Source organism: Manis pentadactyla, chromosome 17 (assembly GCF_030020395.1).
Source record: "Manis pentadactyla isolate mManPen7 chromosome 17, mManPen7.hap1, whole genome shotgun sequence".
NCBI lineage: Eukaryota > Metazoa > Chordata > Mammalia > Pholidota > Manidae > Manis > Manis pentadactyla.
In genome coordinates this window covers 13,990,716-14,007,563 of record NC_080035.1, presented here as the reverse complement: position 1 = coordinate 14,007,563, position 16,848 = coordinate 13,990,716, and the positions used below count along the sequence as shown (strand labels likewise).

The following is a 16,848-nucleotide window of genomic DNA, read 5'->3' as shown; positions in this document are numbered from 1 at the left end:
CTAATATCAGAGTGAGTTTTTAATATCAGAGTGAGTGTCTCTTAATAGCGGAGAAAATTCTTTTCTTGCTTCCATTTGAACAGGAGCCTCCTATGGATTGCACCAAAAGAAACAGCAGAAGTACAGTATTTCGCATAGTGCCAAAATTTAAAAAGGAGAAGGTTCAGAAACAAAAGACAAGTTCACAGCCTGGTAGGTAATTCACACTGGGAAAAGTATAACACCTGAGAAACCAAACATTTCATCAAGCTGATGAAAATGTTCCGGAACTGGGCAGTGGTGATGGTTGTACAACATTATGAATGAACTAAATGCCATTGAATTGTACACTCTAAAATGGTTAAAATGGTAACTTTTATTTTATGTTCATTTTACCTTTGAGCATAAATAGGTTCATTGAACATAATTAGGTAAAAAAGTCATGTATACCTAAATAAGTCCAAATATTAGTAGGCATCTATACTTATAAAGCACACAAGAAAACAAGGTGGCTGCTTTTTGCCTCTGCTTTATGTCACAATGTCTGCTGAGATGGCTCTTGTTCAACAATAATAAGATCTTGTTCAGTGGAAGTTCAATGTATTAGTGTGTACCATATTTTCCTTCTTCAAAGTTCCATCTATAATTTAGATAAATGGAATGTAGAAACTTTCATTTACACCTTTAACTTGCTAAATTTTCTACTTTAAGTTATATGTTCTGTTTCTCCTGTTTTAAGGACCAACGTCACCATCTCAACCCCTCAGTGATGACAGTCAACTGTGACCTTTGCATATTGAAGCAAAGGTTAAACTCTCCCTTTGATGTTGTCTTTCTTGTTCCCTTTCCACCTTTCCCTAAAGGTTGAATTTAGTATTGTACTAGGGCCAAAGCACCTCAGGTTCTGTGTATAGGATGGTAGGTGCCTTTCAGAATCAAGTCATTTTATAATTCTGAGTTAACTATCTCTTTTAACAAGTGATACATAACCTTATTTTTGACAGTTATAGAACAGCTACTGAAGGGCATTTTAAAACCAAATATGGCAAATAAGTAGACTTTTATGAAGTAATCAATGTTGAATAAAATATATAAAAGAGTGATAACACATACTGAAAAATAACAATGCAACTAATCATAGAAAGCAGTGTTGACAGTTTCTAGATGACATTAAATTGAGTTAATATATATTTATTGCTATAATTATAAATAATTCTAATTATCAATAATAATAGAATCAATAAAGACAACACTTGGAGTCAGCAAGACCTGAAGCAGAAGCTTGTATAAAATTGAGTAAGCTGTATCAGATCTAAAAATGTTAATTTGCATTTTTAGCTAATTAAACTATAACTAGTTTCATATATGGTCTTGAGGAAATCCTCAGAGCTTATATACACCTGTTACTACTGATCCTAATCATGAGAAGTACATGTTTTATACATATTGTGTAGTTTGGGTGGCTTGAAAGTGAGCTAAAGCTTAGGCACAGCACACAGCAGCGAATGTCTTTGGATAGCCAGATCCTTGTGTTCATTGATAGTCCGTAACCTGCATGGGAGAAAATGGAAATGTCATTTGGTCGAAGCTCCACCTTTAACCTTTCCCTTTGCTGGCACTGCCGCTGTCCTCTGTTTTGCATCTCTTTGGCCAACCTTTGCTTTGTAATGCACCAGGCATGTAGAAATTAAGGGGGTTTTGCTCTTAACTTTGGTAGTTCAGAAATGGGGCACAGAGGAAGTTGCTGCTTGGCTGGATCTGCTCAATTTGGGAGAGTACAGAGAAATCTTCACTCGTCATGACATCAGAGGGGCTGAACTTTTGCATCTGGAAAGGCGAGATCTTAAGGTATTTCCTTTGTGCTTTTCTTCTGCTTTTGAGATTTTTTTCTGCAAAACAGAATCCTTTCTACTGCACCTCTTCTGTTATGTGCTTGTAGCTTGGCTTATGTCATGCAAATATGCAGTCACCTAACACACATTGTCCTGTGGTCTGAGATCCTTGTATGCTTTTTAAATAAGAATGTCAGCGATATTTTCCTGTCAAGATCCTTTTTCCACTATCATAGCTAAAGCTTAGCATGGACTTAATTTCTGCATCCATTTGGTATGGCTGTTCCTGTGCTAGTATTTCCAAATGGATCATGTTTCCTTCAGGTCATTCTATTGGATTGGCATGAAAAGAGATAATTGTTGCTGAAAATGACAAAAAGTAAACAAAAAATTAATAACTAAAAATTGATTCAAAATACCAATAATAAAGCCTTTCTAATATATTAACCAGATGACAGACCTATAGCAGTAGCTCCTTAAAGTCTTGTAATTTTGTTGCATTTCTAAATTGATCTTTCAGAGGTTATATGAACAACTAGACAAATAAATTCAATTTTCCATGACTTACTATTAAAATTGTATTCTCAAAAATAAATTTTCCTTAGTAAATGATATAAACATTTTGTCTTGCTTTTGCTAGCAAGCAGCTCAGAATCTATTTGTCACATCACAGAGGAGGACAATCATTAATTCACCATCTGCAGTGATTCTCGTTTCTTTAGATGGAAACCCAACAGGGGAATGGCCCAAGTAGCCTATTCCGTCTCAGAGTTAGGAGAAGGATTTTGTTATGTTCTGTTTTCTTACCATATGCTGCCATTTTAAAGTTCCAAGATTGAAACAAGTGACAAAGCTTTCAACATTTGTTGGAGTGATCCCTTTCCTGTAGCCTAAGTTCTAAAATATATAGAATTATGGTCTGGCAAATTCCTAACAAATTCATGAACTGTTTATGCTTTATCTACAAATACATTAGCACAGATTTTTGTAACACATAATAAGCTGTATATAGATTTTTATGAAGCTGTCATACCGTTTTAGCACATAAAAAAGTGGACACCACTTATACCTAAACATTGTTTAGCCAAAATAATAAAATAATATATCAATTACTTTAGTTGAGAGTCCCAAATCTAGAGCACAGCAAAATATACGGTATTAGAATTCATAAAGTAAAGGTGGACTTCAAAACTTGAAATGAGTGCACAAAAAATATAAATGTCAGGGATCATTCTGAGTAAGGTCTGCCTCTCCCAAAGACGTTTTTCTTCTTGAGGATATAATGTGCATATGCCCTAAAAATATTGAATACCAATATATTTCTTATTCAGGTACCTATGTTATCACAAAGCATAAAGAATATTTAAAAGTCCACTCAAAGAATCTAAATGCAACTGTAAATGCAGTTATATTTCAAATCTCAGTAGTAGGCAATAGGATCATCCTCAAAGATTTGGCCTTGCTTTTAAGTTTGCTATTTTAGCACACACACAGGAAATGTTGTTGCCCTAAGACTGATTGTGGATGACCTGGTGTCATATGAGAAAATATTTTTCAGGGCCAGTTAAGTATTGTAAAAATGTTATCATGAAATTTTCTCAAGCTTGAAAAGAGGACTGGGTATGGAAAGAGTGTTTTCCAGAAGGGTTCAAAATTGCCAGTAGCATTGCTGCTATAGAAGTCAAAGGGCTCATGAAACAATATGAAAGAGAGAGAACAAATGTGTGTGTGTGTCTATAGACTTAAAACCATTTAATCTATTTCATTTTAAAGTTTAAAAGTAATTATGATCTTAGTCTACAAAATAGAGTGATGTTTGGAATCTTCTCAGACAATCTTGTCCCTTATAATCCTGTTTTCCAGGCTGCTTTGAAAGTCAACTTTTTACTAATTTTCAGGTATTTCAAACTCTCTGTTTTATAAAGAAGTTATTTGGCTTCACATACAAGCAGATTCATAGTGTCCATTATACTTAAAGAAGCTCTGTGGTTTGGAGGCATTCACCCCTTCTTTCGGCTTTTCAGGCAGTGAAAATTGTAGCAATCTTGGATGTGTTTCATTAATTCCTACAAGTATGTATTTGCCAAGTTCCTGTTGTATGCTGCCCACTCTGCAGTCCTCATCCATTTCTTAAAGTTAAACATTGGATTCTTGGTCCTTTATAGGAAGGCAGATCCTTAAGAAACAAGAAGAATTCTGAGGGAAAGGAGCCAAATGTGTTTTGAGGAAAAGCAACAATCTACAGATACCTATGTTTAAGTAATTTTTTACACTTACACATTACAAAGTATAAAGAATATTTAAATATGCCACTCAAATTGAAGACTCTAAATGCAACTGCAGTTGCATTTATATTCCAAATGTAGGTAGTGGGCACTGGTATCTTCCTGTAGGATTAGACCTCACTTTTAAGTTTAATATTTTAGCAGGGAAATGGATAGTTGCCTGAGGGCTAATTGTGGATGTCCTGATGTCCCATGTCACTTTTCTCAGAGATCCCAAAAGGACATGTATTTTTAAAAAAGGAGAGAAAGAGAAAACTAATTTTGATTCTTGAAGAACTGCTATTGTGTACAGTTTACGAGAGTGTTATATTTAAGAGTTTGCGTAAGATATAATTTTTTACTGGTTGATAATTTTTCAATGTCAGGTTATTTTGTTTTATAAACTTATTTGCCAGCTTATATTTCATGAATCATTGAATATCAAATAAACTAAATGCTTCTTATGTTATTTGCCAGTTAAATATTTAATCCGCAATTTTTTCTTACCAATAAACTTCTTTCTCTTCTTTCTTTTTTTCTGCTTGCCTTCTACCTTTTTTGTTTTTTGTTTTTTTAGGACCTGGGGATAACGAAAGTGGGTCATATGAAGCGAATTCTCCAGGGAATTAAAGATCTTGAGAGGAGCACTCCTCAGTCTGAGGTGTAATCATATTGGTGCTATTCCTTGGAAGGGAAGTAATTGCTACTTAATGCAAAGTTCTTGGAAACAGGTGGCTGTTCTTGTAGTTTTCTGCCTAGATAAGTAAGCACCAGGAAAGCACCTCTATGGCTTGCTATTTTTCTGTGGGTAAAAATTTTTATTTGAGGTATTAGAAAATATTTTTGTGCCAAAAATTACATTCCACAAAGCTATTTTCTTATTGTGCAAACCCGACCTATTCAGATATGTTTATATTAGTAGAATGGTAAGAGGAATCTGAGGCAATTGCATTGTCTAAAAGGTGGAATTACAAAATGTTCACTTCTCTTAACACCTGGTAAGAGGGAATGTTCTTACTGTGCAGCCATGAAATAGGATATGGCTAAAGTTTCTTAGGTTTCATTTTTGGAGGCATTGGCTTTCTAACATCACTGGATAGGAGACTCAGATGTAAAGTGAGTCGTGTTTTGAATGTTAGATTGGGCTCACTTCAGATTTCTAGCACTCAGTGGTCAAAGAATATGGTTAAAAAAAAAACCAGTTCCTATGAATGAATGCAAATCTTAATGCATGATGTTACTGCCTGGATTGCCTCTCTTTCTTGCATGTCACATGTACTATTGTAACATTTAGCTTTAATGTCAGTTTGAATGTAATATAATTTATTACTACCTAAGTACCTTTTTTGTTAACGAAAGGCACTTTTCTGTTATTTGATGTGGAATTTTGCATAAATATCCTGTATCTAAGAGTTTGTGAACATGTGTCCGTGCCATAATCCACAGATGATACCATCTTATGCAAACCAATGTTACATCGACCTGTTATAAACAGTAGGTGTGCACATTAAGAAAATTCTCTGTATATTTTCCTAAAAGTACATGTTCTGTTTCCTAACAAAACTTAGTATATCTTTCCAAAGCAAAATTCCCACATTTTGTTCTTATTTTTCAATTTCATAATTATTTAATACTCTGTTTGCATTTATAATATAGTGGACTATTGATCCAGGAACTTCCCAAGGTCTCAACTGGGATTTGAATGCTTGTTCGCCATCCATGCTCGCCCACTAGCTAAAGTGGCTCTGATATGAACTTCCCAAAAAAAAAGATGAATTTTTTCTTAAGGGTTTACATTAATATTATCTCACTTAATTCTTAGCAAGTAGATATTATTTCCCTTTTTCTAAACCACTATACTTCATGGTAGCTTATTAGGAATCAACATTATGATTATCAAATCTTTGAAAGCCAGAAGCATACATATCAAAGTCATGAAAATATCCTCAAATAAGCTTTCTTTAGACATTACATACCAAAAATTTAATTATAATATTTTAAAATCATCTATTTAAGAGAAGTAAACAAGGGTATTGACCTATGGTGACAGTTTTCCTAAAGTAGCCTCCTAGATAGGTGCTCAGTAGATAGACACACACACAAATGTACATATACAAATATATGTGTATATACACACATACACATATTTATATTCACACTTATGTATATATAATCTTGAATGATTCTTTCATTGATATTTTCTAGACAATGATTTTCCAAATGTTTGAAGATAAATACTGATGAAAAAGCATTTAAAATGAACTAGTATCAGACAAATAATTTAATTGTATCAAAAGAGTTTAAATATTTGACACCCTTATTTATAACTTGAGCATTTAACTTCTAGTAAAATCACACAATTTGGATATCTTAAAAAAACATGAACCTGATGGGTTCCTGACCAAGTGTGTCTCACTATATATTTTACCTAAGTTGTGAATAAATGGAAATTTCCCAAGAGGAATTATATCAAGTAGCTTAAGAGAGTAAAAAGCTACTCATTAGATAATTTTAATGTCATCCTCACCACTACCATCAAAGTTCTTCTTTTCCTGTCCCTTTTATAGTCCCCCGCCCTGAAAGGTGTCCTGCTCTTCCAGACACTTCTGTGAAATCAAATGGCAATGCCAGATTCTCACAACTCTGCTGAGATCACAGATCCTGGTCTGACTGTACAAAAAAAGGGGAGGTGGAGGCAAGGAGGTGAGAAACTCTAGAGAAGAATGAATTAATATAAAACTACTTACTGTTTTTCACTTCTCCAAAATATTCCTTTGCCAACAGAAAAGATTCTCAGGCTGTCACAGAGATTCTCAGAATTAGAGAGTAAGGTATAAATGATTGAATATTTTTGTTTGGCATTCATCTTTTTACTCTTAGGTAACATCTCTTATATATGCTGTAAAACTGCAGTTAATAGTATCCTTAGCTAGACTTTTCCTGCAAATGATTTTTGGATGAGGGAAATCCTTTAAAGTGATAGTTTTGATACTTCTTTTATTAAATGAGAGTGGTTTTTCCTGTATGCTTGTCTGTGCATGGCTGTGTAGGCCCCAAGTGATGTTTGCCCAGATGGTCCCCTCAGAGCCTCCCTAGGCCCCTGTCAGTGTCATGGGAACCAGCTGCTTATAGTAGATGGGGTGACAAATAAAAAAAGAGGGTCTGCATGTGGTCTGATCACAGCTCTGGTGAGTGCTGGTGGGACCTCTGTACCTAAGTAAAATTTCGGAGTACTGAATTATTTTCCCTCCTGTCTTCCCACCTCCCTTTGTGAATTTCTTTCCCACTTCCTGGATTCCTATTTTCCCACATACCCAGTACAGTGGTGGTTGCAAAAATTCTCACTACCATGTGCCACCCTTTCCTCATCAGCTGTCCCACTACAAAATGATTATTTTCTTCTTCCCCACTTTAGCACCCATTGTAGGTCATCGGCAGAGTGTTAGAGTAAAATTTAAAGACACCAGTTTTACAGCTTGCGTTTTATAAAAGGAAACTTGCTAATATAAACAAGTTAACAAGTTAAATAACATGTGGACCGTGATCTGTATTGCTCTGGCTGAGAAGAGATGCCCTGTGAATGTCTAGATCTGTACTGCCCAGTATTGTAGCTACTAGCCACATGTGACTATCTAAATTTAAATTAATTAGAAATTTAGTTTCTCAGTTGCGCTAGCCCCGTTTCAAGTGCTCAGTAACCATAGTGGCGGTGCACATGTTGAATGCTTCCTCATTGCAGTAATTCCACTGGATAGCACTGGTCTAGATGCTGCTACTCATAATATGGTCCATGGACCACCAGCATCCATATCACCTGGGAGCTATTATAGAAATGCAGAATCTCAGGTGCACTCCAAACTTACTGACTCAAAATTTCCCTTTTAACAAGATTCATCAGGTGATTATTACTGGCCTAGACAGCATATTCTTCCTCCTAGATATTAGGGATACGAGGGCTTCAAAAAGATCCTAAAAGTAGCTCACTCTCCAATCCAATGTTTTGTCTGTTCTCCAGCTGTTCCCAGAAATGACTTGAAACTCATTCATCACTGTAGCTGAGTTTTCTTCTCAGTCTTTATTCGTAATTCTGGTTCTAGATGAGCCCTACCTACCCAGTGGGTATATTTTGGTAGCTAAGGTGGAACACAGGAGATTGGCTGATGGACACAGCTGGCCTCTCTCCAGCCCCTCACCTCATGTCTAAGTCACAAACAATCTACATTTGCTCAATTTCTTGCTCAAGTGGCATTCTCATTTGTTCACAACTTAAGTCACAGGGAACATTGCAGAAAAGTCACTGAGATAAGTATAGACCAGATCAGTCTCCTACAATTTGTAGACTTTCACCTTCTCTTATCAGTAGATTGTGGTGTTGACATAGTGCATGCTTGAGGATACATAGCAGCACCCACACATTAAAAGAACCTTTAGGCATGAACAAAAAAGAACCAAAAGATTGTAAATAAAGTGAATACCATTAAAGCCCTTAAAGAGGGCATGTTTTCCTAGACTTTGTTTTTCTTTTATGTCACCTTACCTTGATTCTCAGGTAGTTATTATTAATAAAAATTCTTAAAATAGTGCCTGAAAAATACCATAGTTTTGATCCTCAAAATACAAATTTGTTTAATTCTATAGTAAAGTCTTTCCCAATGACTGATTGTCAATACTCTTTCACTTACTGGTTTTTATATACTGAAATAATTTACAAAAACATTACTGCCTAGAGATTCTTTCACTGATTTTAATGCATAAGGAGGGCATTACTTTAGTCTTCATAGAAATTTTTTAATGGTATTGAGGAAGGAAATATTCATGCAAAGTTTCAAAAATTACAGTGGAAACTTCTATGCATCACTTCTTAAGTAAATTATCTATTATTTCCAATTGGGGTGAAAACATAGTGGACTTACATATGGACTTTCACATACACAGATGTGAATTCTTTAAGGATATAACTTTTAATTAGGCTCTAAAAGCAGTGCATCTCTCAGCCTTGACCTCTAGGCCCTGTCCTGCCTCCTCCCCCATAATGAACTCATGCTGCATTTTTCAGATCACGTTGGATAAAACAGTGGGCTTAGAGCTTAATAATACAAGTAGCAGTTTTAAAACACCCAGTTCAGCTGAAAAGAGTAGTGAAGATTCCCCAAATACCAAGTACTGGTCAGTGGAACAGCTTCCCTGAGTAGTTCCCACAGTGCTTGGCTGCCAGGCCTCCCCTTCCCCTCCTGCAGCCCCATCCCAGGTGCCATGGGCCCTGGGATTGTTCGTCTGGGCCATGGCATCTCCCCAGTGACTTTTGTGTAGCAATTTCTGTAATGGGTGTCAGGTGGTTAATACGATGCATTTGCAGTAGGGTGCCTTCCTAAAGAAACAGCAAAACCTTTAAAAAGACGATGCTCAGTGTGTCTTGTAATATGCAGAGCATTAATTTTTTTATCTTTATTACTATTTCTCTTTATTGTTTTCTCCAAGTTTTGTTTAAAGACATTTCTTTTAGAAGAAAAAGCTATAAAGGTTTATCATACAGAGAACAGAGAGATGAGACAGCTGGACTGTACCTATTTGTATACTTCTTTCCATTATTTTCAGGAAAAGAAGTGTAACAGAGTAGCTGAGACTTCATGAAACTCAGTAACGATGTTTAAGATAAACCCTATATAAAGAAGATATCCTATTTCTGTATATTTATATCCTCTGTTAATTTTGAATGCACTTCCAAATTTTAGTTGGAAATATAGGAATCAAGCCAACTACTTAAAAGTTATAAAAACTCCACATAAAATATTTGATTTAGTACAAGTTATTCATTGTATAGGAATTTATAAATAGCCTGGATATTTCATAGGAACTGCATTTCAAGAGTAAATGAATCAAACCTAAAGGAACATAGGGTTACTTTTTAAATGCATTAAAATAAGTTTCATACTTAGATGAAGATGCCATTGAAATAGGACAATGCAGTTATATATACAAGCTAAGAAAAAAAGAATATATTTTGTGGTCCTTCCTATTTGATTGCACTATTGTTTACCATAGCTTAGCCGTATCTATTTCTATATTCTAAGTATTAAGCTGATATGTAGCTAAAGATTTCTTACAGTTCTGGTAACTGGTAACTAGTGCTGTGAAAAGTTTTGGTATTGTAACATTCCCAGTTTTGTGAGTTATATATTGTATATTGAAGATGACTTAATAAATTGGAGTAATATATTTATCTAGAGCTGGGAAAATAAGGTAATTATTTTCAAATTTTCAAGTAAGTTGTATCAAATTTTTTTCTTCCTCTTGAGTGAGCTAAACGTCTCACTTTTGTGTTAAAATATCTATTTATACAACAGGATTCTCCTTTTACTGGTTTTATTAATTTTCCTATTAAAAGTTTTCATATCTTTTTATACCAAAATAATTATCATGCTGGTTACCCAAATTGCCAAGATTTTGGCAGGCAAAATATTTAATAACCAACCAGCTTTGTACATTTTCTGGCTTTGGGGGCAAGAATTTTACCTTTGAATCTCTGTGTGAGGCAGCACTGATACCAGCAAAGTCAGTAATAGTGTTACTCATAATCATCAGTAGAAGGTTTTCACAGGTTGTATTCATCAGTGCATTTATTTATTATGTTGTGAAATTTAATCTTTATTCAAAGAGTAAATTCTAGCTCTTTGTTACTGCTCTTGCTTAGAGTGTGATAGCTCTGTTAATGATTTACTTACATACTTGAAGCACTCATTTCTGTCAAACAGATGCCCAACTTCTCATTGTAAAAAATAATGTTCTTTACCATTATGAATACTGAAGAGTAAAGGGACTTTAAAAATAATTTTCATATTCAAAAGAAAAAAAGCATAAAGCCAAAAGGAAATCACCAGTATTAAGAATTCAATGCAACCAAGGGATTCATGGAACTATGTTTTGCCAATACATATTTTGCCTTCAAGTTAGAACTTCTCTGTGGCAAATTTTCAGTTTTTGCTGTAAAAGAGATCTCAATGATTGTACTGCCAATATACCATTCAAGTGAACACTGAGATCTTGAACCCCCAAAAATATCACATGCCTCTAGGGGCCAGCTCTAGGTTTCAGGGTGTATATTTTTAACACAAGTCTGTATTTGGTTCTGGGCTACTTTACAAGTAGTAACCATGATAGATAATAGTTTGTGTTTGTTTCTGCCAATTAAGGCAGTGGGATTTTAATTGAAGTTTGAATTTTTTTGTTTAAAAGTATCCTTTACTCTGTTTGAAAAAACTAAAAATTTAAAACAATGGCACAACATGCCGCACAGAATAAAATCACTTGTTTTCAAGGAAGAAAAAAACTGTTCTGACTTAATGTGAGGCAATGTTGTATACCAAAGAAATCACTTTAGCAAGCCCTCAATTCAACTGTTTTATGGTTACACAGTATAAGCAGTAGATGAATTCTAAGCCATTTAAGAACTATAGTAAGAAATCAAGAATTCACTTACTGTATTTTTAAAGACATAAGAGTTTTTAAAATTAATTTTAATGTTGCACAAGCAATTACTGAAGGCAGGACAAAAAATAAGTGGGAAACATTATAAGGTAAAAGTAGCTTGAGTTGGTAATTTAGCAAAGATTTGGAAGCACACAGTTTGCACACAGTTAATTAGATCTTATACTGTAGAAATGCAAAACACACGTGAGAGATACAGTAGGCATAATACCACAAAAACAAAGCAGTGTCGCACTGATGAAGTCTGCGACTGTCTTAGCAAAATAGCCAGTGAATTCAGGGAGCCCGTTCTGTTGAAATTTAGGAGTCAGTTAAGCAGGTGGTTTGGGTGACTTAACCATTTGTGTTTATTCCATGAGGCAAATTTCTCCACTTGGTGATTGATGTAGGGAGAACTTGTATAAAGGGCTTCACTAGTTCTTTTAAAAGAACCTTGGTAAATGTGCATCAAGCCATATCATTCAAACTAAAGAGTTTCATCAAACTGAAGAGGTTCATCAAACCTCATGAACTTGCTGAGCCTTAACATTTTTTAGCAATAATAGATTTTCCTTCCATTTGAAACAAAAAAAATATTAAAACTTATAATATAAATAGCTGGATTCTGTGATTGTCGAGATGGGAATATGATTTAGGTTTGTTGGCTTCCATAACTGACTCTGGCACTGGCTCACCGAGTCCCTTCTACAAACTGTATGTTTAGGTGCCTCAGTTTCCCCAATTAGAAATAGCATGCAATGTTATCTCATGCAAACTTAGTATTTTTTCTTTTGCAAAAGAAACTATGTGTCAGTCATGCCTAAGCTTACTATTTCTTTCCCACTGTTATTTGAGACCTAAAGAAAGGCTTCCAAGACTATAGCATGAAAATTAGAAGTTCAAATTAATATCCCTTGATATTCAGTTTAAAAATGAGAGTGAAGTTACATTAGTACTCCATGTACCAGAATAGGCTTAGGTGTTTTCATATTTACTAGTTTCATATTAATTCATTTTAGGATAGACTAAAAACTCATTTCTAAAACCTTCAGAAATTTTGAGTAATTTTGCTTTTTCTACACTCACCCCAGACAACAATTTAATTAAGAACTTCTTTAATTCTTAGATTAATTCCCCAGAAGGAAAGTGTCCCTTTAAATCAGTGGTTACACAAATGGAATATGGACTCTCTTACTTTGTTTTACCCTGTGACATCGTTTACTCTCTGTACCAAGTGAATTCTTCTTGGCTTCTGTGCTGTTTGATCCAAAGCCTGGATCACTAGCTACATTCTCTGGCTGTGGAATGATAATCCCTCACGCAAAGCACCTCCAAAACTTTCTGTAAAGAAACTAAATTACAGATTGCCTTGTCACCACAATAGAAATCTGAGTACTATTAAGAGAAATACATCAGAATAAGTCATTCAATATAGATGAGGGTAAGTGGCTACTGACTTTATTTTTACCTGGCATTTGAATTCAGTCACTATCTGATCTTCAATTTAAGATTTATTTCCTAAATCTGGCATTTATGATAGCATAATATCATAACTTGGAGCTCCTGTTATATTCCCCTTCCCTAAAAACATTGGAATTATGAGGGGGTGTAAGCCACATGACGTAAAGGAAAAGACTGAATCAGAATTAATTCACATGCTATTTTAATCTGTCTTAATGACATAACAGTTTTCACGATGACAGATCTCTAAGTGATGGTTCCAGAATGATTTGGTACAGTGATGGAAAGAAATTAGTTTTCTGGGAATTGGGCTTTCCACAATGACCTGATACAGATGACCTTAGCATAATTAAAACTAATTATAACTTTAATCAGAGCCTACCCTGTTCACAGCTTCCACTTGGGCAGTAATGTTTTAATATACATAATGGTGAGGGTCAAAGAATTGCCAACTCGAGCAGTTCTTTTGTTTCCTCTCCTCCTTCTCCTTGAAAAGCTTTCAGAAAGCTTTCGGGAGATGACACAGTTTTCATGGCAACATTAGCGGTTATGTTCTGCCAAGAAACTTGTCAACTAAAACACGGAGCAACACAAATGCTTACCCCTAATCTTAGTTTTGAATTGTGGAAGCAAAAGCATTTTATATATCAACATCTTTTCAATATTTATGCAATTGCATGTTTTGATTTTTGTCCATCTCAAAAATTGAATTGGCGTTCTGTGTTATGTTTCTGATTAGTTGAAGTAAAGTGATAATTCCATTGCCTTGGTTCAGGCCTTTATCAGTACAAACCTTTCCCATTTTCCTGTGCTTTTGCCATTTTATTTTCTCAGCAATGAGTTTTCCTACCCGCTTTCTCTCCCACCTCTAGTCCACCTTTCACAAAGCTGACGAGTAGTTTTTCTACAACACAAATTTGCTTTGTCATCCCTCTGCTAAAAATTCTTAAGTAGGCTCTACTTTTTTCCGAGCACAGTAACCCAACTCTTCAGAGTGATGGATAAGGGTCTCTGACTTGCCTTTTCCCACTTTTATCTTCACCCAACATTTCCTTTAGAAACCTTTTGTAACCCTAGAATTTGAAACTATTCACAAATCAGTGCCTTGGCAAAAATCATGTGCCATTGATCCACTCATTCAAGACTCAGTTCAAGTTTAACCTTCTGTAAAGCTTTACCTGACTTCCCCAGTCAGAGTATTTCATCCATGCTTCATAATAGCTTGAAACCTTTTCTGTTAAAATAACATTACATTCAGTATTTTTTTATATAGATGCCTGCTCCTGCTGCTCAATTGCTCTAACTTTGTAGTCTATGTCTAGCTAGCACATAGTAGGACCTTAATAAATGTTTTTGAATGAATGAAGTTAATGTAGAACCCAAACATCTCTATATTTTTATTCTTACACAGTGAAAGCTTAGACTTACCTGAGAGTGCCCGAGGGCTGTGCATTCATGAGCGAGTGAGCCTGCATCATGCACTCGGGGCAGACCAACAGAAAATGAAGAGCAGGGAAGAGTAGTAGTTTTATGAAGGGTATTCATTAACTTAATCAGAAATGTTTACCAAATCTGAATCCTTGTCTCTAAAATGAGGCTACAAAAGTTCCACATAACTGTCAAATTTTATTTGTAATTCATAAATATGCCCTAAAGATTACTTTTCCCTTCTGCAGACACATTCAGTGTATACAGTCCACACAAGCACACACATTGATTACCTACACAAAAATAATGAAACTTGAGAAATAATTTTTTTTAATTGTGAAAGTGAAATTTCCTTAAAAATAATATTCAGCCAGAGACATAGACTGAATCTGTGTGATTTCAAGTCATTTACAGTTAATGATTATTTCACTTTTTATAATGTACAAAGGCCTGTTTGTGACTGTTACCACCCCTTGTAGAACATAAAGCCTAAGAACTATTAACCTAAGGCTTTGTTTTTCTTTTGTGACTCTATGAAGCCTTTCTACCATGTCCCCAAGTATGATAAAAGGTTAACTTAAAAAGTTCCGTATAGTTAGTAATTTCTAAAATTAAATAGTAGTAAAAAAATGCATGTAATTAAATACCCTTTCCTTTACTCATATGAGAAACATTTTTCTATCTGCTCTATACCTGGCACTTGATTAGATCTTGGGGATATAAATAAAAGGAGGCATAGCTCATGTCTAGTAGAGTTCGTTTATTTTGATGTGTTTTTTTTTGTTGTTTTTTTTTTTTTGGTAAAATCTGTTTTAAGAAACTGGGGGGACATTTTTAAATGAAATATTTCTCAGGTTATTTCAGAGACGTGGTCTCCTTCCACCCAAAAAACTAGTCAAATTTTGTGCTACAGAAGTAATCCCATTTTTATGTTCACAATTTTTATATTTTCAGGTCAGCCACAAATATTTTGGGGCATCACTTGTCAATTACATCTTTCATCAACCCTGTGGAACCCCATGTACACAACCATAGATGTTATGTGTGATCAGTAGCTAATAGATTTGTAGAACATGAAATAAATTTGAAGTCCATTTTAAGAAGGCATATATCCCTAGTAGTGACACATGCATAAAAATTATGAGGTATACATTGTGAGCCCACCATAGAGGAAAAGAGTTCCAAAGTAATCCTTTCTGGTATACTTCAAAGGCTCCATTTGAAGTTGTGGCTTCATTTTCCACCTCAGTTGTTTGCAATGGGAGGTAGGGAGTATTAATCTTTAACAAGTAGCATACTTATCTAAGCAAATAGAAATATACTACTAGCATTTATGTGCCACGATGCACTGACATATAGGTGAAACAAAAATATTTGAGTTATAAAAATTAACTTCTCTGAATATTTATTAATGGTTAGGCAATAGATTCCTTTATGAGAAGAAAACTGTCTTTATCTTGATTATCAGAAAGTAGGGAAAAAACCTTATTCGTATGTATATTTATGTTTTGATAGAAATATTTTAAAGTCACCGTTTCCCATCGGTATAAAGTATCAACCATTTTTTTGTTCTCTAGCAAAAGGAAATGATTAGTTTGATACAACTTTACTATTTGTTTGATGTTGTAAAAGGTCCACAAAAGAAGGAGGCTTAGAAGGCTGGACACTTTGCCCTTATATTTACCGTATTTATTTTGCCTTACAATAAAGAAAATCAGTAATTATTTGCCTCCTATTTGTCATGATGTTGGAAATCTTGCTGTATAGTTCCTTTTGTCTCTGACATTTGCAAAAATAGGTTGAATCTAGCCTTTGCCATAATATTTATAGTTAAGAATTCACTACATTTTGGTAGTCTGTTTTGAAACTTGTATCTGAAAGATGCAGATCATGTCTATTTATTACATGGTGGGCTCTGTTTGCTGCAGAAAAGAGTGAAACTTTTAACTGCTTAGCACACTTGCCAGTGAAATATACCTGACAGAGCAGAGGTTATAACTTTGGCTCTAATTACTTTTAATAATGGTAAGAAAACGTGACTTTTGTTTACATGCTGTTTACAATGGCATAATTTTTTAAATATATATAACAATTGAGATATTTATTGCATACTATTTTAAAGATGTTTTATGTATTTTCACCTTTGGGATATATTGTTACAGTTCCTTATACAGATAATTTGGGTGGCTTTGTTAATATAGCTAGAAATTGTTATGACTACTAAGTGACCAGTTTTCCGTGCCTTTTATTGTGGGATGCATGATTATGTATTTATTGTACGGAAGTCACTGATGTGTGTATTTTTGTACTTTGCTGAGAGTAATGGTTGATCTCGATGTATATGATGATGAGACATGCCTTTCCCAAAGGGCACTGCCTTGAGACCGTTCTCAAATAAAAATTAGAATGCATTTGGAGAA

At 34.6% G+C, this 16,848-nt stretch overlaps 1 protein-coding gene across 1 annotated transcript in view; it reads left to right on the top strand.

Annotated features, from left to right (window-relative positions):
• The window catches only part of DGKH (diacylglycerol kinase eta), a 200,060-nt gene extending 183,212 nt beyond the window's left edge, over positions 1–16,848 (top strand). The window contains exons 29-31 of the mRNA XM_036932386.2: positions 84–192; positions 1,697–1,827; positions 4,653–16,848. Of these exons, the coding sequence (XP_036788281.2) occupies positions 84–192; positions 1,697–1,827; positions 4,653–4,742 (330 nt within the window). The 3' untranslated portion in view covers positions 4,743–16,848. The remainder of the gene's footprint in view (positions 1–83; positions 193–1,696; positions 1,828–4,652) is intronic.